At 33.1% G+C, this 22,863-nt stretch overlaps 1 protein-coding gene across 1 annotated transcript; it reads right to left on the bottom strand.

The window, feature by feature from the left end:
- Positions 1 to 519: 519 nt before the first annotated feature.
- On the bottom strand, positions 520 to 12,428 carry LOC110315302 (vomeronasal type-2 receptor 116-like). The gene is made up of 3 exons (XM_021189388.1): positions 12,211 to 12,428; positions 1,692 to 1,986; positions 520 to 1,356 (listed from the first exon to the last, which is right to left on the bottom strand). Exons 1-3 carry the CDS (start codon positions 12,426 to 12,428, stop codon positions 520 to 522), a joined length of 1,350 nt encoding a protein of 449 aa, XP_021045047.1.
- Between the last annotated feature and the right edge of the window lie 10,435 nt (positions 12,429 to 22,863).

The following is a 22,863-nucleotide window of genomic DNA, read 5'->3' as shown; positions in this document are numbered from 1 at the left end:
GGACCAGATGGGTTTAGTTCAGAATTCTATCAGACTTTCAAAGAAGACCTAATTCCAACTCTCCTCAAAGTATTCCACAAAATAGAAACAGAAGGTACTTTACCCAATTCATTCTATGAGGCTACAATTACTCTGATACCTAAACCACACAAAGATCCAACAAAGAAAGAGAACTTCATACCAATTTCCCTTATGAATATCGATGCATCATTTCTATATAAACCAACCATCATTGTTTCACATAAGTGTCCCTGTCATAATTTCTCTTGTATCAAATATATAAAGCAATGAGTACATTAATTGCCTCTGTTAATGTAAGAAGGCTGCAAACCTAGGTATTGATGAGAAGAACTTGATTTTGACAAAGCATATTTGCTCCTGGTATCTTCCACATAATTTCAAAACATCTTACATTTGAAACTATATTGACTTCTAGGTAAGATTAGAAACACAAACTGTTCTTGATTGTGGACAAGATAAGTTAATTTTACATTGCCTAAGTTAGTGTTGTTATAAATCTTATGCCAGAGTGCTGACAAAAAAATACAGTAGAAAGGTTATTACCTGCCATGGAAAGAATACCATCCCTTTGCCATTTTCATATGGTTGTCTTTGAAGTTGCTGAAGTCTCATCTCATGGAGGCTGTGAGCCACAGCATACACACCATTGTAAATACTTGTGCTCTCTGCATTCATGGCCAAATCAAATATGTGACGAGGCAATACATCCAAAGAAGCATTGGTTTGACAGTTGTCCAACACATGACAATTAATGTCAGCAAATGAGCACTTGAAAAACAAATACCACAGCTTAGGAAGATAAACATCTTCTGGATATTTATTGGGATTTACTGTTTGAATAAATTTGGTAAACTCAAAATTCTCTCTGTAATTGTGCTTAAAAATTAGGCTTCCATGGAATGAGTCTAACAAGAAATAATCAGCTCTGTCAATAACATGATGTTCAATGTTCATGATCCAGACATTCCATGTCAATAACCTTTGCTCAATATTTCTCATTATACCTTCTAGGGAATCAATATCACCATAAATAATTGTTACATTTGTCTCATCCATATTTTCCCAGAATTTGGCAACATATGAAGTCCATGTGTCTGCTGTCATTTTTACAAAAGCTAGGCAGATGCCTTTTCTCTCCATCTCCTCCCTAAAATCTGATAGAATTTTATTTCCTTTGTGGTCATCAGGGAGGATGAGACCAACCCATGACCACCTAAAATGAACTATCAACGATACAATGGCAAGTGAAAGGGATGTGTCCTTGGGGGCCATCTGGTAGAGAGAAGGATACTGGCCATGGTCACTCAGGAGAAGATCATAAGGTCCAAAATTAATCTGAAGCAAAGTGGAAAGAAGAAAAAGAATATTAACATCTAAATATTTATATTCTATCCCTGAAGGCATTGAAAACAGGAGAATATTTTAAAGGGACATTACAAATACTACATTTAACAGAAAATTTTGTTAGGCCTCTAAGTTTCAAGGACTTAGCTAGCTTCATTTACTACATAAATATTTCTCTTAAAAGCAAGAGAAATCTGGATTGAACTCCATGTTCTGAATATTGCTTTGATGTTTGGATAATAGGCCAACAATTCTTTCAGTTAAAGACACCAATAACATGAACAAAGAGAACTGACTCTCAGTTCGCAAAATCCAAATTTTCTCACCTGTGGAAATTTAAAGAGTTGAAGCAATGTCCCAATTCGGGCAGATGTTATCCATGAGGTTCCTGTCAGTGCAGCAGTGAAATTTCTCTTTTTACAATTGTAATTAGGAAAATAATTTCTCTCACCAAGAGCTGTGAGCCAATTAAAAGTAATATCAAGAATGTACTTCCCAGTGAATCTGACATTGTAGAAATCAAATCCAAGAGACATGTTGGGTAAAAGATTGGGGTTCCCATTGATCTCCTCAATGGCAAATTGCAGAGCTAGAATATACTGGTAGTTCTTAAAGTTATACCTGTTTAAGTGACATAAAAACAATAAAATGATGATCAACTTTACCGTACACACCTACATATTTAGTACAGTAAACTATATAGTTTTATTTTTAATCTAGTTTAATTATAAAATATGTAATTTAATATCTTTACCATGAACAGATGAACCGAATTAGGTAAATATGTTACGTTTAGGCAAGCTCCTTTGTCATTACTACTCATTATTTTTTGATCCTTAAAGCATGTATTATTTATATTTCATAGTTTGATTCTTTACACATTTTGTTTATGAGTCAGGAATCATTTTCTCACAAATATCACATGTGTGAGAATGTAGATCTTTGGCTTTCTGGGGTCTTCGCATATGAAAACCCACCATTTTACTATCAACCCAACAAGTTTTTAAAGACAGTATCTTTTCTATTTTTGATATGTTGGGTTTTTTTTTTTTTCGTTTTATTTTTAGTTTTGGGGTTTTGTTTTTGTTTTTGTTTTTATGTTTGTTTTTGGTTTTGTTTTTTTTCAAGACATGGTTTCCCTGTGTAGCCCAGGCTGTTCTGGAACTCACTCTGTAGAACAGGCTGACCTCAAACTCAGAAATTTGTCTGCCTCTGTGTCCTAAGTGCTGGGATTAAAGGTATGCTCAACACGCTCGGCTCTAAAGACAGTATCTTAATTAAATCATATTCTGAAGTTCATTTCATGGCATGTGACCATGGAATCTCTTTCTCTGATATAATTTTTGAGCATTGCAGCATGCATTTAATATCTTAGGGAAACAAAGGAAAGCACACTTCTGTATGTGAATATATGACATTAAAAGGTACAATACCATGCCCTTTATATTTTTATCATTTTATTTATGATGTTTTTATGTGTGACTGCATACATGCATTTCTCTTAGACTGTACAGTTATATGAAGTTCAAATAGAATAAGTTCAAATAGAATAGGATAAATAGAATAAATTTATTTATTGAATAAATAAATTCAATAAATTTATTCAAATAGAATAAATTCCTGACTCATGGATGCATATATATATATATATATATATATATATATATATATATATATATCCATGCGCTTATGCATGAATACATTTCATTCAATATTTAGTTGCTTCCTTGGTTTATTCAATAACACAGTGTCTAAGACTTGACTCTAAGTTGTTGTGCAAATCACACTGATCTTTAACTCAGAAATACCCACCAGTCTCTTTTTCTAGACTACTGGAAATAAGGACTTGTTTTACCATATTTGCCTGCTGGATTTCTTTGTTTTCTTAACATGTATGCCTTGATCTCTTCATAGGAAACCTGTTGACATTCTCTTGATACACTCTCCTACCCTGCATATGACCACTGACATGTACTCATATTCCTTTGGGAGGTATGAACACAGTTCCTCACAATTGGTGTTTTCTACTCTCTGAAACATCTCCTTATCTTTAATTATATGTTTTGATGAAAATACCCTTTACTCTACAAGGTTCCAAATCCACACCTACAAAAGAATATTACTTAATGTATCTGTCAAAGTGGATCACAGAAAAAAAGTCATTAGGTTTCCACTTTATAATTTTTTTCTGTTCCCCCAGTGCTAAAAATTTAGGGCACAAACTGTGGAAAGAAACTAAGAACCAGAGGTTAATAGTAACCTCATGGAAAAAATGAATTCTCAAGACAACAGGTAAGTTATATTTAGGATCTCACCCTAAATATAATAATATGCAATGATCCATGAATGTTCAAGTGAATCAAAACACTAGCAAGGAAAATGGAGGTCAGCCTGAAGTCCAAACCCTATCTAAGTGGGAATCCTTACTTAGGGATTTATTGCTGTGAGGAGAAACAATGAGTATGACTACTCTCATAAAGGAAAACATTTAACTCAAACTAGCTTACATTTTCAGAGTTTTCATCTATTATTTTCATGATGGGAACCATGACTGTGTTCCTGGAGAAATGGTCTTCAAAGTTCATGTGACAGTTTTATATCTTAATCCACAGACACGAAAAGTAGAAACTGGAGTACACTGACTAGACTTGTTCTTCTCAGAAGTGTAACTCCACCAACAAAGTGACACACATTCTCTAATGAGTTCATGCCTTCTCCAAGGACACATATTCCAATAGTGCCACAAGGCACAGTCAAACATCTAAACCAAATACTCTATGGAGCCTATTCCTGTGCAAACCAATACATTCTACTTCTTGACAATGATAGTGTTGTAGCCATAAAATAGTGCAAAATGGATTTACTCCACTTTAATTTCCCACAATCTAAAATAGTGTCAGGTTTGTTTGAAGTCAAAAGTTCAAAGTTTCATGTGAAATTTATATAACAATGCAATATAATTCCCTGAAAAATAAAAGTAAAAATGTAGAATACATTCTTCCAACTTATAATGGAACATAATAACATATAAATTTTAGAAAAAAGAACATAGTCAGAAAATAATGTACCAAAGCAAGATCAAATACAAGCTGAGCAAACTCCAAACACTGGAAGTACATGTCTGATTATAATTTATCTTTACATCTCCAATTCCTTTCATTCTATTGAATCCTATTGAATTCAAAATACTTTTTCCTCTTGGGCTTTTTCTATTCCCTGTTATCAGTGCCTGTGAGCAGTTATACAACAGCTCTGTCATCTTCAACATTCAGGGTTTCCTTTGGTGTTTGACAAACTGGATCCTCTATGTCTCCTTACACAGACATTCCTGTTATAATACTGGTCTTAACACATGCCCTTAGTCACAGAGAAAGATGCCAGAATACCTTTTTTTTCAAACCTTGACTCTTAATGCAAGAACCACATGGCTGAACCTGCTAAGTTATGTTCCTTGCTAGAGCAATAATATGGCTCCTTTGGAAAATTTAATCTTTACCTGTTTTCTATTCTTGTTGTTTTCTTTTTCTTTCTAAATCTGTATATCCTGAAACTCTAACTGTAGACAAGGTTGGTGGCTTTAAACTCTTTTTCACAAATATGAAGCATAGTTGGGAAGAATTTTGCCCGGAGATTTTCAACCCCCTTTTTATCTCACTTTACACTAGGCTTTCCTTTAATATTTATATGTGTTTGAACAAAGGAATTTGGTCAATGGCAGTTTTTAGTACTATTAGTACTATTTTCTCCTCAATCTGTCCATTTTGAATTTTTGTTACTCAGATTTGTACATTTCTTTATGTGTCTTCAAATTCTTAAATATTAATGACCACATGCCAATACAATAAAAGGCTGTGCTGAGATATTCTTTGCAATTGGAATTAATCAATAACCCTACACTTTAGCTTAAGGTTCACTTTATGAGATTCAAAATGAAGCATCATTCTTTTCCAACATATCTAAAGAAAAATACTAACACTCATCTATCTCCTCTTTGTCTCCTTGAGTCAACAACACAGAGGTCAAATTACATTCAGCAACATTATTTTACACATAATGGAGCCTTCCTTGGTTGGCTAATTAAGCAACACTTAAAGTATTTCTTTGCTTTGCTTTAAGAAAGTCCCAAAGTCAATCTTCCTCGAATATAAATAAGTAAATAAATAAATAAATAATCAAAAATCAAAACACGTAAAACAAAAAACATAGCCCTTCAAAGTATTAACCCTTTCTCTATTATCAACATTTGTCTTCCTTGTGTTTGGTGGATGTGAAGACCCACAATGACCATAATTTGTCTTATGAAGGAAAACTTACACTTTCAGAGATCTTGTCCATTTAATCCTTGTATGAAACATTCTGCATTGTGCAGGCAGAAATGGTCTTCTACAAAAAGCTGAGAGTTATACATTTTTATCCACAAGCAGCAAAAAGAGAAGGCCCTGGACAAAACTGAACTTCTTTGAGTTTTAAATCACCATTTTTTAGGGGCACAGTAACTCTACAAAGCCACAGCTACTCCTATCAGGCCACTCAGTATGGGATAGGCATTCACATACACAAATCTCTGGGGCCCATTTCTACTAAGAGCACAAAAGTATTGCTATTTGATATCTTCTGGAAGCAGAGTCAGGTTTCTTCAATGTGATTTTTTTCTAAATAAATATTATTCTGGGATGGCTGACCCTCAACGATACCAAGGGAATACACAGTGATCTTGATTAAGAATTGCATTAAACTGTGTCAGGAGCAGTTTTCTGAGTGCAGAGGTATTTCATGATGTTGTAAGATATTTCCGATTAACCTTCCTAAAAATATCAAAAGTATTTTGTTAAGGAATTAAATTTATCGTTAGCTTCATGACTTGGACCAATTGTGTTTTTTTATATTTTGATAGTTTCATTTCTGAGTCAGTTTCTGCTTCAGAGGTTGATTTTCCTTTTTTGATTTATCACTAGCCTTTCATGAGCTACTTTTCTCAGACTTTTACATCGAGGAATAAATATTGTTCTTAGATCCTGATGGAGACAGTAGTAATCAATTCTCATTAAAAGGTGAATGTAAAGACTCCTGAGCACATATGGCTTTTTTGTCATCTGTCAATTCCTTCCCAAATACAGTCCAAATATCAAATGCTGTAAGGGCACACCTAGTCTTCCATTCTCTGTAATCTAGTTGTTAATATCTAACTCTGTTTTCTCCCATGCATACATATCTAAAGTTTCCTTACCGGAAACCAAGGACTAACCATTTTTACAAACTGAAGAAAGTCAGTCTGGTGGCTTGTGCTCACCTTAATGCTATCTCTTTAAGAGTATTCTTAATAATATACATAAAGAACTCTCTGACAGTAGAATCACTTTGTTCCATTCTGAGAGATACGCAAAATGCTCACAACCCAGATCTGATTGCTCTTGATCTAAGGATGATGCTGACAAATCCCAGTAGAACTCCTTGGAGAACTGCCTGGTGACAGTAGGCAATTAAGTCCAGAGTTGATGGTTCCTGGCCTACTGTGGGCACTGGTGGTACTCAACAAACACAACCAGGTTCTGATGGCACATAATATGGGCTTATCCTGATGGCAGCAGGCAATTTCAAGTCAATGGTGATGGCTCATGGTATGAAGCAGGTGCTGATGTTACCCAATATCAGTCTCTGCTGATGGGATTACACAATATCAACTCCTATTTCTCACCCTCAATAACCACACAACTCCATGATCAAGGGGTTTACAAGGTTCAGCTGAGAGTCCTATCTGTGTTGACATACCTTATTCAAAATTCCCGTTCCTAGGAGCCAATTTCGATTATGGAACCTCCTGACCTGGAGAGAGTGGAGTCAGGGTACAGAGTAGGATTCTAGTGTGGCTTTAAAGTCTGAGGAACTCTTGACATTCTAGCTTTCTAACTATGCTGAAATGCTGATGGTAACTTCTTAAAAGTCCTAAGAAAGTTCTTGCTCTTTCTGAGTGTAAAAGGCTGTAGGTTTAGGAGAATGACACCTGTAGTCTGGCCACAAGGGGTTAAGTAATGAGACCTTTGATCTCTTGCAGAAGGGACTGCACAGCTCTAACATTTAGTCTGCTAGTTGGATGTCTCAGGAAGAAAAAGGGACACTTTGAAAGTGATTTTAGAGATTATTTCTAGGTTGTAAAACATTTCTGATGAAAGTTATCTAAAAAGTAGGGAAAAGCATAAAGATCGTAAGCAGGCAGGTGAAAAAAAAAATGATTCCTTCTCCTTTTTGTCTAAGAAGTGTTCTGTCAAACAACAACAACACAACAACAAAATCAACAATAAATAACAAAACAAAACAAAAAAACTCCTCAGTTCCTCTGACTCTACTCTTGGTCCTCAGCAGTTAGACATCTTTCAAAGAACATGATCACATGTTAAATGTCCATCATAAATTTTCACATAAAATCAAATAATAAATTGATACAGAAGTTTACAACAGAGAATGTTTACATGCATATCCATTAGGAATATTTATCTGCCTAAACATTCACATCTAAAGTTTCCGTCCTGGAAATTAAGTACTAACCATTTGTAAACCTAAAGAAAGTTCATCAACTGGTTAGTTCTAAAGTTAATATACATTTTCTTTAAGAATATTCTTAATAACATGTGTAAAGAACTCTGTCAGTAGAATCGTCTGTCACATCTCCACAGATTTATTGAAAATTAAAAGAAACATAACTAAGTTATTAGTGAAGTTTTGTACAGATAAATTCAGTCAATATTTTATCTTCTGTCCTAGCACCTATACTGAAACATAGGTCCCTTTTTATTACCTTTGCTTAAATGTTTTACAAACTCTTGAAATGTGCTCTGAGTAAATGCGAGCATGGTTACTATGTAGAAGCAATTAACTAGTGACACATGGGAGAATGGCAGAGTTCTCATTGGACTTATGACTATCAGGAAAGGACAGAATAGGAGTCCAGCTATAAAAAAAAAAAGATTAAAAAACACAAATTTAATTTTAAGAATTCTAATAGGATCATCATTAAGAATTATGACATCATCCATTTCTCTGTATAGCATCACTGCAAGAGAGTCTACATTCCTGGATCTGCAGAGATATGCTCATAGAAATGTGCAAATACATTTTGATTGTTATATATGATTATTAATACAAGGAAAAGCATATTTATAGCAGGAATCTTTCCTAAAATGATTTATTCCTCAGCCTTGCCTATTGGAGATTCATAATAGATATAATTTAATGCAAAGTCATTTCAGGAAGATCACCTGCTATTTGTTATCTTGTCTTGTGATAGCTCCAGACAAAACTTAAATTTGGGGATGAGAGATAGTGGAAAGAGGGTGGGTACTGAACTATTTGTGGCTTTAGAGAATATGATCTATGTACTGAATTTCTAATAAGTGTAAATATATTATCAGTATTAAGATTTTTCAAGGAAATTTTTTATGGTGGGGAGGAGGACTGCTCAGCAATTAAGGGTGCCAGTTTCCCAGAGAATCCTATTTTGATGCCCAGAAATAATATTAGGCAGCTCACAAACATACAAATCTTGAGAATCTAACACAAGAAATAGATTCAATCGGTATGAAAATGAAAGGGTCACATATTCACACATGAACAAAGACACAAACACACACAAAAAGAAAGAGAAAAGTTAGTCATAATAATATCAATATGATGGCAAGCAATAGAGGTACAGAAACAGAAAAGGCAAGATCAAAAATCTAGCATGTTGGGTATAGGAAAATTGCTTATACTAGCTACTTGAGTATATCTATGAAATTAACTAAAACCCTATTTTGTTAATGCAGGCATGTGTTTTGAAATTAACTTCATTTTTATTTGAATGATTAATAAAGTTACTTGATATAAAACACTAAAATGATAAAAATAACAAATATATATTTTAAGGGAAAGCAGACAGATAAAATGTAAATGAAATAATATTTTCTGGAGAAAAAAATGGTAATTAGGATATTTAATTTGACAAATAATTTCAGTGATATTTTCTCATGTATAAACATTATATATTCAAATAAATACATATAAAAATTTAAAGATACATATCATTTTTGAGAATTCTGTATATGCAGAGAATTAAATAATAATCACTAATTGAGCAGATTAACTCAATATCTACTGTCACAGAATGATGATCAGAGTCAATTTCAATAAAACATACTTGATCACTCTCTTTTGCACACCTAATTTTTAAAGCACATGTTTTATCATAAACATATTTTGAAAATGAAAACTATTTTATCATTTATATTCTTGAGATTATAAAATGATTGCATAATTTCCCCATTTCATTCTCTGCAGGCAAATTCTTATGCACTTCCTTGCTCATTTTAATTTCATGAAGTCTTCTTCCATTAATTGCCCAAGAGGACTTGAACTTACTAGTCATGCATTCACACACATGCAAACACCCACTCACAGGTACACCCACACAAACTCAAACATACACACAAACATACATGTATCCTCACACACACGCAAAGAAACAGAAGCATCCTTTTGAGTACATACACACACACACACACACACACACACACACACACACACATTTTAGATTATTAATGAATGCCGTGAAATAGTTTACCCAACTTTTAATATTCTTCCACTGTAAAGATTATAATTTTCCACATGAAAGATTTTATGTGAAATTACTCTACATCTGTCTTATTAGAAACATAATAAGAATGTTTTATTTGGGTGTACACATCCACTTCTAGAAGTTGAATGGTAAAATAAACTTTACAGTGCTGATAAAATGGGCCATCAGTTCTTACCACCCTGAGATCTTTCCAAAGTTATGCTGCAAATCATAAAATAGATGCTATGAGCCGCACTTATTTATATTTTTAAATTCCATTGACTATAATGCTGCAGATTGTATCTTCCTTAGACTACACACAGAGAAAAAGATAGCTCACAAAAAAGACATTACTGTCAAGGACAAATACAAACGTGATGAATGAAGGCAAGAGGTTACAACAGGGTAGGCACCAAGAAAGAACTTCTGTAGTTAATTCAAATAAAAATAAAGCCATGAAGGAATTGTGTTTCCATTAAAAATCAATGTTTTGTAATTTCAAAGGAAGAGTGAGATTAATTATAAAGCCATTTCAGAATCACAATGTAGTTAGGAATGGGGCCATATTTACTGCTCATATACATGAGAGAAGGCAGGGTAGAAAGAATCCAGAAAGACATTACCTACATGAGAAATGTTCAAGAAAACTGGCTTGCCTTTTAATGTGAAAATTGCACATAATGGTGCATAGCCCCAGTAAAATAATAAAGTCTATTAAAAACAAGGATTCCTAGAATGGAATTCTTATGATATATCAATTTTATCAAACTATGAAGAGTAAAACCAGACTAGTTGCTCACATATCCAGAAGTACAGCCTTTGCAGTCAAGTGCTTGCTGCTGCACAAATTATGAGAAACACATAAACATATACATTGGTACCTGAACTGCTGAGAGTAATGGGCACTAGAAAAGTGGATTCATAAGGAACATTAATTATGACAAAATAGAAAAGGGCCTACCCAACAAATAAAGTTGCATATGAGAACATAGTATGGTTTCCTTTGAGTCAACATATGGTTCCCTAAAAATTTAGAAATATCATTACATATTTTATCCAAATAACAAATTTTATGATCTGATATTTGATATGTTTAAATGATTCAAAATTAATGTGTCCAACAAAAAAATGATTAAGTTTTAATTTATATCTAAACGTTATTTCCCTCCATACTTTGATTTAATAGGTTAATACCTCAAAATATTTTACCAAGCAGAGAGTATTGTCTCATAGAGCATAATTCACCTTTATACTTTATTTGATATTTTTAGTTGTTATTTTGACAAATTCCCTTTTAGAGACTGTAAAAACTTTCCTGAATTTCTTTTGGTAATTTTCTGCTTCTCAATTTCTAACATATTTCATCTTGTGTTCTTACAGATAGATAAGATGTATTGTTCTATTTTCATATCATACTACCTATTCCATACATACATAAGAATGTGTTCTTGGGAAAGGAATTCTGGCTCGGATAAAACTGTCATATTTACTTTATTAAGAGACATACAAAAATATTTATGTCCAACTCAGCAATACCTGTCTAAAACTATCCATTAACCTGGATTATTTAACTAAAGCTAAGAAATAGCACCAAGAAACTGTCATAGTCACAGTCTTGGTAGACACATATATAAAAATGAGAGTAAATGCTGTAAACCAATGGAGTAAACAGGTAATCACAGGTAAGCTCTCTGAGATTAAAATTTAAATTAACAAACAAACACATAAAAAAAACATGAGATAGATGAAATATCTATGTAACATAGAAGTATTCTCCACTTCTAAATGTGATGTTGTTAACTCTGGAATCAGCTCCTTGTAACACACATAACCTCTTCACTCAAGTTTTACAACATTCACACAGAACTTATACAATTTAGTGACATCATCTAATATCACAGATGCAATCATTACTTACAAAATGCTAAGAAAAAGAATTACAGGCTTAGAATGAATCATTGTTCCTTGAAATCATAAGAATGAAAACTCTTCAGTCTTTGTGGCATAAAAACAATAACAAATAAGAGATTATAGTTAACGATCAAAGAAGAAACTAAACTGAACACAGTTGAAGTTTCCATTTCCTTTCCCCCTGAGTGATGATAATAATCTGAAAGGAAAATAAAACTGATGAAAAGACTTTAGAAGTTCTAAGAGTGAAATTGTCAAAACAAAATAGAAAATATTTGTAAATTTTAATGACCATACCATCTAAGATATAAGAATTCTAAACTCGAAAAATAAATAATTGAACTTACTGTATGTTATTGTCCAAATAGTAATATGGGATAGTTGGATGTGGCTTTTTCTTCCTGGTGTGGAATGTATGAAGTGGGAAAAACGCACCAATCACAACATCTCCTTCATGGTGAAATTCTTCAGAAATTTTGTAATAACAATTACTGATATTATAGATAGCAGTAGAGACAAATTTGTTTATTTGCAAGAACCAGAAGATAAAAGTCCAAGAGAACATCCTATTAGTTCATGGGTCTGCTTGATGCAGAACAGATAGTGTCCAGTACATATATGCTTGACTCATGTTTTGGTGACAATGCATGTTTTGTATTTGTTGATGACTCACTCTGTCACACTAAGTATAGTAAGGGATTTAGAATAATTTTAGGAATTTCGAAACTATTTTTTCACATGGACTCTGCTGATGAGACCTTCTATTAAAGTGCAAAACAAGTTTGGAGTTATGTTTGTTCACATTCGACATTAGCCAAAGGCACTATGATTTCAGCACAGACTGCAAACAGAAAGAGCTCAGGGTTGATCTTCTCTTGGGATGAATTGGCTAACCATATGTATGAAGAAACCTTTAGTATGAAAAACAATTTAGGCTGTTCCCTACAGGTTACCTTATAGGAGGCCAACTAACTGAAAAGTGAAAAAGCTAAAAAAGAAAGCATTGCAGGTATAACCACTTAAAATTAATAAATTGCAGACCTTTTGATGGCAACAAAAGTGTGGATTATATGAAATAACTTCCAAGACATTTGGTACAATATACATTGATGTACATTTTCACATTTTCTTCTTTTAGTTCAAGAAAGGGAATTTATCTCTAATACTTTACACAATAATTAAACTTATGAGAATTGTCAAGGTACATATTAGTATTACAATGTCTAGTTTATTTGTATTTACATCTTTCAGTAAATTACTTCTATTTTATCTTATGTAGTCCAAAATTTTCTAAAGGGATTATGTAAAATGAGCAAAATTAAAACTGCATTCCAAGTTGATACTTAGAAGACAACCTAAGGAAATGTTAGTTTTTACGTCTGTGAGCATGATAGTATTATCAGTACTTCACTGATTAATGATAACTCTGGATTTAATCTATCATTAATCTACTTTTCAAACCTGTCAAATACCTGTAAGGGCAAAATTTCACCTGAGTAAGAAGGATGTTTAAACCAAATAGCTTCTGTTTTTAAATAAAAAGACAGAGACATAATGACTCCTGGGACAGTTATCCAAAGTTTTTCTGTGTCAGTGGAGACATCCATTTTGGAAGCCATGCCCAGAAATTATGACTGTGAAGCAGAAATTTGTAGGAATCTCCTACCTTTTCTAGGAAATATGGGATAATGCCTATTCAGTATCTTGCTTGTCCACGGGTTGGACTGTATACTTTCATCAGTCAAGGTAAAGGGCATTGCATAACCTAGTGGCCAGTTTTCACACATTTGTGGCAATCTCAAGGAGAAAATTGACTTTTGCCCATAATATTTTTTGGAGCATTTATAGAGTGCTGCCTTACTTGATTTGTCTATCAGAAAAAGCTCCTTTATTAAAATATCTTAAATGCCACATTCTCAAGTTCTCTGAGTGTGTGATAATTACCTACCGGTATAAAGTATATCAAAATAAACAAAAAAGAAAAAAATACTTTGCTTGTTAGTTATTCTAAGCTTAAGCTGCAATACAGGCACAGCAGATAATGTTAGGTTTATCTATATATTTAAGTGCATTAATTCTGAGCATGGCCACCATGTTTGCTCTGAATGTACTAAAGGATTTGATCATTTGTAAGATGATTGACTTTCAATAAGAATTTCTTAATTATTACTAACAGTTTATAACAGTAGCTTTTTATGGATTTTAATTTAAAGCTCTTTTATTATCAATTTAAACATGTAATCATGGACACAATCTATAAGGAAACAGGCCACTTAAATGAAACTGAAAACAGGCACAATAAAATAACCAAAATAGTCACTCCATGGGTTAAATGGAAAAGGGAAACTCTAATTTGCCAAAACTCTCTTCCAGGGAATCATACAAAAATTCTTGTATCCAGCATTGAGTTTGACATGGTATGAAGGGACACACTTTTCTCTTCCCAGAGATAAGGAGAATTATTCTCATTCACTGACATTGGAAAAGGATTTTCTTCGGAACTAAAAAAAAAAAACAAAAACAAAAACAAAAAAAACCATGTTTTTACCCATGTAAAGTATTTAACAGCTTGGTGATGAGCAATTCTCAAAGACATAAGTAGTTAGACATCTTAAATTAATTATTGTTAATCCAATTAGATCTTTATGACAATAACTTTTCAATCATCTTGGAGATCATTACTAATCTAAGAAATTACAGACTTGTATCACTTTCATATTTTAAAGGGACATATGATATTCTACCTTTCTTTTTCTTTGCCCCACATAATTACCCTTAGTTTTACACCCTAACAGTAGACAGAAGAAAAAGGAAATAGGGGAAAGAGAGGCACACAAAGACATCCATGAGTACTTTTCTTTCATCCTTGACCATCTAAAAGCTATAACCAACCTTCCTATATGACCAAAATCTGGTAACAGCAACCATCCTCTAAACCTCTCACAGTAATGAAATAAATGTTTTCTACAGAAAGCTTCCCCTTAGGTGTCAACAACAAAATATTTGGAGACACTAAGAAAATAGGGATATTGGCCAAGTCTTGAGAGAGCTGACTCTTTCATTCAATGTACAAGACTTTTGGGATCATCTGTAACCAGAAAACAACAAGCCAACCTGATGCAGTCATTGAGTCTGGAACACCTATGGCTAGTGTCTTTGAAACTGTCTTGAATGCATATTTTGAGGACACAGTTATACCAGGCAGAACTCTGGAAGAGATGTTGGGCTTACCATCTTAGAGGAGAATCTTGTCAGGATGATATTAACTTTATTGTTGTCTGGTGCTTTTGTTCTGAAAATCAACAATGTTTAAAAGTAACATTGTTGGACCTTTTTTGTATTTATATATTAATGAAAAGTGTGATATGCACTTTGCAACTAACGTTGGCTCTGCTCTATGTATGAGCATGTAAATGGCATCTTTCCATCTTTTTAAGCCATTTTGGACTGCATAAAGAAACTGTAATAGTTTGTCATAACCCAAATATACCTTATGAATGGATGACATGTAACAGTAAATCAAGAAAAACAGGTTACCAAAAAGCTTCATTAGCTACTGTATAGATGGTTATTCTTCTTCCACTTATCCCAATACTTGCTGGTGTTCTGGGAAAAAAAAGAGCATTATGACCTGTATAGGTAATATAAATACCATAACCAGGATGAAGTTTTATGCATTCAAAGGTTGTTCACCTCATTTTCTTTTGAGCTATTCCCATGTAATAGGTTTAACTTTCAGATCTTCATCTGCTTTGCTGTCTTCTTTTTCTTCCCCTTTGTACTTTCCATGGTAGGATTCAAAAGCTTTAAGATTCTCTCACTGACATTCAGAAGTTTTTAGGTTAATAAATCATTATTAAATCCATCTCTAGGATATCTCATATCCCTGCTTACTTTTATTATTATCTTACTTAAAGTACAACTTGATTTTTCTACAATAGTTTGCTTTGTAGGATTATACATAATCACCATTATATGATTTATGTTATAATATGTGAAACTTGTTTAATTTTACCACATACATAAACCAGAGCACTGTCAGGTTTAATGTGTAAAGGTATTCTCATCATAGCCATCACTAACTATTGAAGATTTAATTCAAAGCAGAGACAAACCAATTAATATCTTCCAATAATTTTCTAAAATAATTAACAGTTTATAATTAATCTTGTTTATAATTAATCTAATTCAAAGGGTATATCTGCCACATATAATCTTGTCTGATATGTAATATACATTATTGAATTTTCTGATAGACATATCTTATATGCTAAATGGTTTTATTTTTCCAGGAAAAAAATTGCAGTCTGAAAGAAGACAAAATTCTTTTACTTCAATTAGTAATTTTAAATGTATTTTAAATGTATCATTATTGTAATTATTCTATAGTATATCATCAATTGCATGATAAGATTTAGATCTGGAAAACTTTTTATTATTATTCACAATATCTTCTTTTAAAATTATTATGAAAAGAATGGCTAAAGGATTAAAAAATCCTTTAAAACTTTTCATGGATATCATTTCATTTTGTGGGCACAGTTAAGAGTATATTTATTTGTCCTGTCTCTTAAGGATATGGTTAAATAAATAAAAAAAAAAGAAATCTTTGAACTTAATCCCTAAAATAAACCATGGTTTAGAAACCAAAAAGTTAAGGATAAATCATTTTGCATAGAACAAATAGGATGAATTTATTTATAATGTATAATTTAATTAACATTCATCATTTTATGAATTTTTAAATGTTAAATACAGGAGACATCTTAACACAGGAGAACTCACCTATATATCCAGTCTCCTGCCCTTCTTGGCCCAGCTCTTCTAAGCCCAAAACCTTTTTCTTAGTTAAAGGTCATTGTTCTATATGACCATATTTGTTAGTTAACCATTTTAATATTTTGGGTCAATAACCAACTTCGAACTTTTGGAGAGTCATAACATGCCATATCCTTCTGACGGACTGTGTTTAATTGTTTTTGATAATAGTTTTCAATCTCTATTAGGAACATTACCTACTTTGTGGCTTCTATATGAAGTTGAAGAAACATAAGTCTGTTTTTCCCACTGTTCTAATAGATTCCGTCAACCTAATTTCAAGGGTATATCTGATACTTATAACTATCACCTCAATACTGGACCTTCTGCACCAATACATTTAATATATTTTAATTTTTGTTTTATGTGAGGGAATATCCCAATTCACAGCAGAAATGTAGACACTTTTTGAGGTGGACAAGTTGAATTGCCTGAGTCATGTGAAATTATCATTATATCCTGCCCTCAATCCCAATTCCAAATAATTGTAATTTTATAATCCCAATTCCATATAATTGTAATTTTATAATTTATAATTTTAAGATCCCATTTTAGCATTTATAGCTCTTATAGTTTTCCAAAATATGTTTTTCCTTGAAAATTTGGTTTCACTCATAAGAGTTGTTCTGCTAATTTTAAATGTGTTATTTGCAATTAAATTTAGAGCACATGACTCTGTCATATCAGGAATTAATTTTTTCAAGTTGCTCTCTAGAATAGTCTTGCCATGACTGACAGAATAAATAGCTGATTTCATTTTTCTGGGGTGAAGAGCAATTTTCACAGTATGTTTGGTAATAGTAATAAATGAATTTCCTCATATTTCTCTGATGAACTACATTCATAAACTCTGTGTGCCTTTTCACATCTCTTGCATATTCCAGGAAACATTGTCTTTGAATTATCATTAGAGTTAATATTATCCTTAGGTGTTATGAAAAAATAAAACATCGAGACATCTATACAATGATATTGTTGGACAGGAAATGAAAAACTGTATTTTAAGGTAAACAATGTAGATAGCTTAGAGTTTCACTACTATGAATGGATACCATGACCATAGCTATTCAAAGGAGAGTATTTAATCAGGGCAGGCAGTGTTCAGAGTTTGACTTGGTTATTGTCAAGGTGGGAACATGGCAGTGTATGGGCATGCCTGTTGCAGAAAGATCTGACAGTTGTACCACTTCATCTGAAGGCTGCCAGGAAAACGCTCACTTCACACCAACTAGGATGAGGGTCTTAAAGCCCCCACACATGATGACACACCTAATCCAACAAGTCTACACATATACCAACAAGATATTAATGCCTAATAGTATCACTCCTTGGGGCAAAGGTATTCAAATCACAAGAAATGATAATATGATTCACATGAAACTATAAGTTATATCATCTATGTATGACATGGTTCTACTAAAAATTAATATTACTTTATTCATTTCTCTATGAGTTAACTGGAGAGTTTTTAATCTATAAATAACTCAAGATCTGGTTTTCTCAGCAAGAAATCACTCTTTTACCTCTAACAATCCCTAACAGTTGTAAAGATACATTTTGAAGAGGCCAAGTTGGATTCTAATAGCCTAGTAAAATTATTGTTATATTTGCCCTGGTATTCCTGGGTCTTCAATATCTTAAACCTAATTTTACTTTCAACATAGGAGCCTTATCATTTATACCAATTAGCCAAACTACATGATTTCTGATACCTTTAAAGTCTCATTTTCTTTCTACTGGAGTGGGATACACATCTATTTCTAACACTCATCACAGCACAATAACATATACATTGTGTGTTTCAAGATTGCACACAGCAGCATAAGGGGGGGAGATGACAAATTTAAGCTTTAGTTTCATTATTTCAACCTATGATATTTGCCCTATACATACTGTCTTACGGAAGTTTATAGTTGGTTATGGAAATAGAGGGAGATGTGCAGGTAGAATAGGACTGTTTGAGGCAGCCATATCATTACAGAACATCAGAATAGAGGAAAATAGGAAGAAGTATTATACACCAACCAAAGTCATCTGATTTGGCTACAGAGTTATTGAAAACAAACTGAGGTAGGCCTATCAATGATGAGTAACAGAGGAAGGAAGACAGTCTACACTAGAGATTCTGTCTAAGGCAAAAGAGAAGAATACTGTGGTAGGTCAGTGATCTCTGTGTCCTTTTGACTGTTGACATGTTTAATGACCTGCCTCCTTAACCTATTTTTCATTACATACTACAACCTGCAATTCTAAACCCAATAAGCACTTATTCTCACTTCTTCTTTCATTAGAATTTTTTTTTCATTGCAACAAAAATGAGACTCCACCCTACCAAGCTTATCTGAGCTAAGTGTGTAAAGGTCTGACATGTTTTTTGCTCCCCCCCCCACCCAAACATCAAAGAGTGTATATTATCCATCATCACTAACTTATTCTTCTCCCTCACAATAGACAAGTATACAGGCATATAGTGAGTCCCCATAATAGAAAGAAAGAGTTAGACGAATCTTAAAGAAATGACAATAGTTGTGAGTGGGAGTTAATGAATGTTCAGAGGATCAAGAAGGTTTCTCTTAGAAATTTTTCTAAATTTACAAAAAAATTGTCAAAGTTATAGCACAGTATAAAACATGCAACCTTCATAGTTTTATTTCATTTTATTTTGCATTTATATATGTATATGAATATTGCTCTTAGATGTATGTATAAGCCAAAAATTACTGATGACTGTCACTCTTAGTACCTCTACACTTTCAGTTTTTTTGAGAAAGTCATTGTTTTAAGTACTTGATTATGAGATTTTCTTTGTTGTATAAATGGAGGGGAAATTATACATGTAGACACAATTTAAATAGAATTATTTTATGTTATATTTTAACTTATTTGTTTGTTTGTTTGTGTGTGTGTGTGTGTGTGTGTGTGTGTGTGTGTGTGTGTGTGTGTGTGCTCCTTACTGTAGAAATGATAGGGCAATTAAATGGAGGCAGTTCTGTACATCTCTGGGATTTGTATAACTACATTTTGTGGTTAGGCTCACAAGCAAATGGTTTTAATGCATTAGCCACCTTATTCTCATCAAATTTCTTTCTTTTTGAAAAAATATTTAATATTTACTTCATGTGAGTGAATGCTTTACAAGATGAATATAAGTGTATCATGGGCATGTAGATCTCAGTCTCTCCACCCTGCTTGCTAAGTTCCAGCTTGTGGGTTGCTTCCACTCCAGCTCCAAATTACAAAACTCCCAAGGCCTTTGTGGTGCAAATATGGAAAGCCCTTGCTTTGATACTGCACCTTGTTTTCTGGAATACCCCTTGAAGGAAAATAACAAACATACTTAGTTCAGAAACAATGTTAACATAATCGCTGGGTGAAACTAGAATCCTAACCTTGTAAATCATATTAAATCCAAATAGTCTGGCAGCAAATCCTGGTGGATCTGGGACTGAAACTTGGAGACAAAGCAGCTATGTCTTGTCCTTATGCTATCCCCCTCGAAAAGCCCATAACTCTGTCCTGCTTCCTCTCTTTTGCCATCCAAATTGGAAGTAATACCTACTGACATGGTCCCTTTATTCATTCAGGAGAAGGTTCACAAGAAGTCACCTGAGTACATGACTCTCTCCTCATTCCAGACAACTCCTCCTGGGAAAGCAAAATTACATCAAAATATAGGCAGCACAAGGGTTATCCACAACATGTAGCTGGTAACAATATTAACCCTGTGAGTGTTTAAGGTTTCTGGTGTTTCTTTTGTTGTTGAAGTCCAGCTTTAATCCAAGGGGATCTGATAAAACAAAAGTCATTATTTTAAATTTCTTGTGTTTGTTGAGGCTTGCTTAGTGACTGACTGTATGGTTAACTTTGGAGAAGATTTAGGAGGTGCTGATTGGATAAACTATTCTATATATTGTATAGATAGAATTAGTTCCTTTTGTTTTATAGTGTCTGTTAGTTTCATTATTTCTCTCTTTAGCCTTTTTCTGGAAGATGTGTCAATTGGTGAAAATGTCGTGTTGATACCTCCTAATATTACTTTGTGGGCTTATATATGCAATTTAAATTTTAGGAAATATTTCTTTTACAAATGTGGGTGCCTATATGTTTGGGGCATAGATGTTCAAAATTGAGATAGAGTCTTGATAGATTAGTAGCTTGATAGGTATAAAGTGTCCTCTCTGCCTCTTTGGATAATTTTCTGGTTGAAAGTATATTTTATTTAATATTTGAATGGCTATTTCAGCCAGCTTCTTGTGTCTGTTTGCTTGAAAAATATTTACAGCCCTTTTACTTTGAAATAATGTCGATTTATTTTGCTGCTGTTTTTCTTATATATGTCAGAATGAAGGATCCTGTTTTCACATCTTTTCTGTAAGCCTGTGACTTTTAATTGGGGAATAAACTACATTAATGTTCAAAGATGTTAATGATCAGTGATTGTTAATTCAAGTGTGTGTGTGTGTGTGTGTGTGTGTGTGTGTGTGTGTGTGCGCAGACATGTTTCCTTTAATTTTGCTGGTACTGAATTACCTTTTTCTTGTATTTTCTTAGATGTAGTTATCTTTGATGGGTTGGAGTTTTCCTTTGAGTGTATTCTGTAGGGCTTGTTTTATATTGCTTTTACATGGACAAGGTGTCATTTTGATATATTTCTCTCGAAATTGACACTTCATTCTACACCTTTTAGCAATACTGTTAAGTTGCTAGTATAGGTCTTTTAGTTTTAATTTATTCATTTATTTTTATTTTTTTAAGGCTGCTGATGCTTTGAACTTTGATCTTATAATTGCTTTTATTGTGTGCCATCAGTTTGTGTATGCTCTGCATTCACCTTCATTGAAATTTAGGAGGTCTTTAATTTCCTTCCATGTTTCTTCATTAATCAGAGCATTATTAAGTTAAAATGTATTGTTTGACACACTTTAGTTTCTGTTTTCATTGAAGTACAGCTTTAATCTATGGTGCTCTGATGAGATGCAAGGTATTAGGCCAAACTTCTTGTATCTAATTAGAGTTTTGGAGAAAGATATTTGGGTGCTGAGAAATTATATGGGTAATTTGTTTATGGGTAAAATCTTCTGAACGTATCCATTTGGTGCATTTGATTCAAAAGTTTTATTTCTTATCCCCTTATTTCTTTTATTAGTTTCTCTCTATATGACCTGTCCATTTTTGAGTATGGAGTGTTCAAGTATCCTATTGTTAATGTGAAAGTGTTGATGTATGTGTGCTTTAAACTTTAGTAGTGTTTATTTTTAGTAGTGTCTCTTTTTACAAATTTGGATTCCCTTGCATTTGAACATAGATATTTAGAAAAAAGAAGTCATCTTGGTGAATATTACATTTGATGAAGTGAAATGTCTTTTCCATCTCCTTTGATTAATTTTGGTTGAATGACTATTTTGTTAGGAAATCCAATTGCCTCCTAAACTTGTTTCTTGGGTTCATTTGCTTGAAAAATAATTTTCAAAACTATATTCTGTGGTAATGTCTATCCTTAACTTTTAGGTTTGTTTCTTAGATACAGCAGAAAGATTGATTCCGTTTTCCTGTTAGTAATTTTTCATAAGTTGAGAATTGAGACAAAGTTGAGTTGTATAAATGTACACTACTAGTTAATTCTTGTTATATTGATGTTGTTGATGTTGGTGGTTATGATTTGTGTTTGTGTGTGTGTGTGTGTGTGTGTGTGTGTGTATGTGTGTGTGTGTGTTTGTATCTGTGTTTGTACATGTCCCTTCATTTGGTTTTATTGGTGTGACCACCAAAATTGGAAAATTTCCTTGTAGTATCTACTGTAGGGGTAAATTTGTAGATGTATATTTTNAAATTTTGTTTTGTCATGGAATTCCTTGATCACACAAACATTTCTAATNGAAACTGTTGCTGTTTCAATGAGACCTGACTGGTGTCTGTATCTCCTTCACACAGCAAGATATCTGTAAAGACCCTTTTGTATTTTAGAATCTCTTCTGACTGGAGTGAGATGGAATCTCACGGTTGTTTTGATTTGCATTTCCCTGATGACTAAGGATGTTGAACATTTTGTCAGAAAGGCTAAGATTAAAAATTTAGGTGACAGCAGATTCTGGCGAGGTTGTGGACAAAGAGGAACACTCCTCCATTGCTGGTGGGATTGCAAGCTTGTACAACCACTCTGGAAATCAGTCTGGCGGTTCCTC

This window comes from Mus pahari, unplaced genomic scaffold (genome assembly GCF_900095145.1).
Source record: "Mus pahari unplaced genomic scaffold, PAHARI_EIJ_v1.1 scaffold_8599_1, whole genome shotgun sequence".
In the NCBI taxonomy this organism is placed as follows: Eukaryota; Metazoa; Chordata; class Mammalia; order Rodentia; family Muridae; genus Mus; species Mus pahari.
The sequence above is the reverse complement of the archived record's forward strand: the minus strand, read 5'-3'. Positions and strand labels throughout refer to the sequence as shown.

Excerpts from the sequence above, each read along its gene's own strand:
- LOC110315302 (XM_021189388.1), bottom strand. The coding sequence starts at position 12,428 with ATGTTCTCTTGGACTTTTATCTTCTGGTTCTTGCAAATAAACAAATTT. Across the intron at positions 1,987-12,210 it reads TATTTGGACAATAACATACA|GTATAACTTTAAGAACTACC; the intron begins GTAAGTTCAATT and ends TCACTTAAACAG. Across the intron at positions 1,357-1,691 it reads AACTCTTTAAATTTCCACAG|ATTAATTTTGGACCTTATGA; the intron begins GTGAGAAAATTT and ends ACTTTGCTTCAG.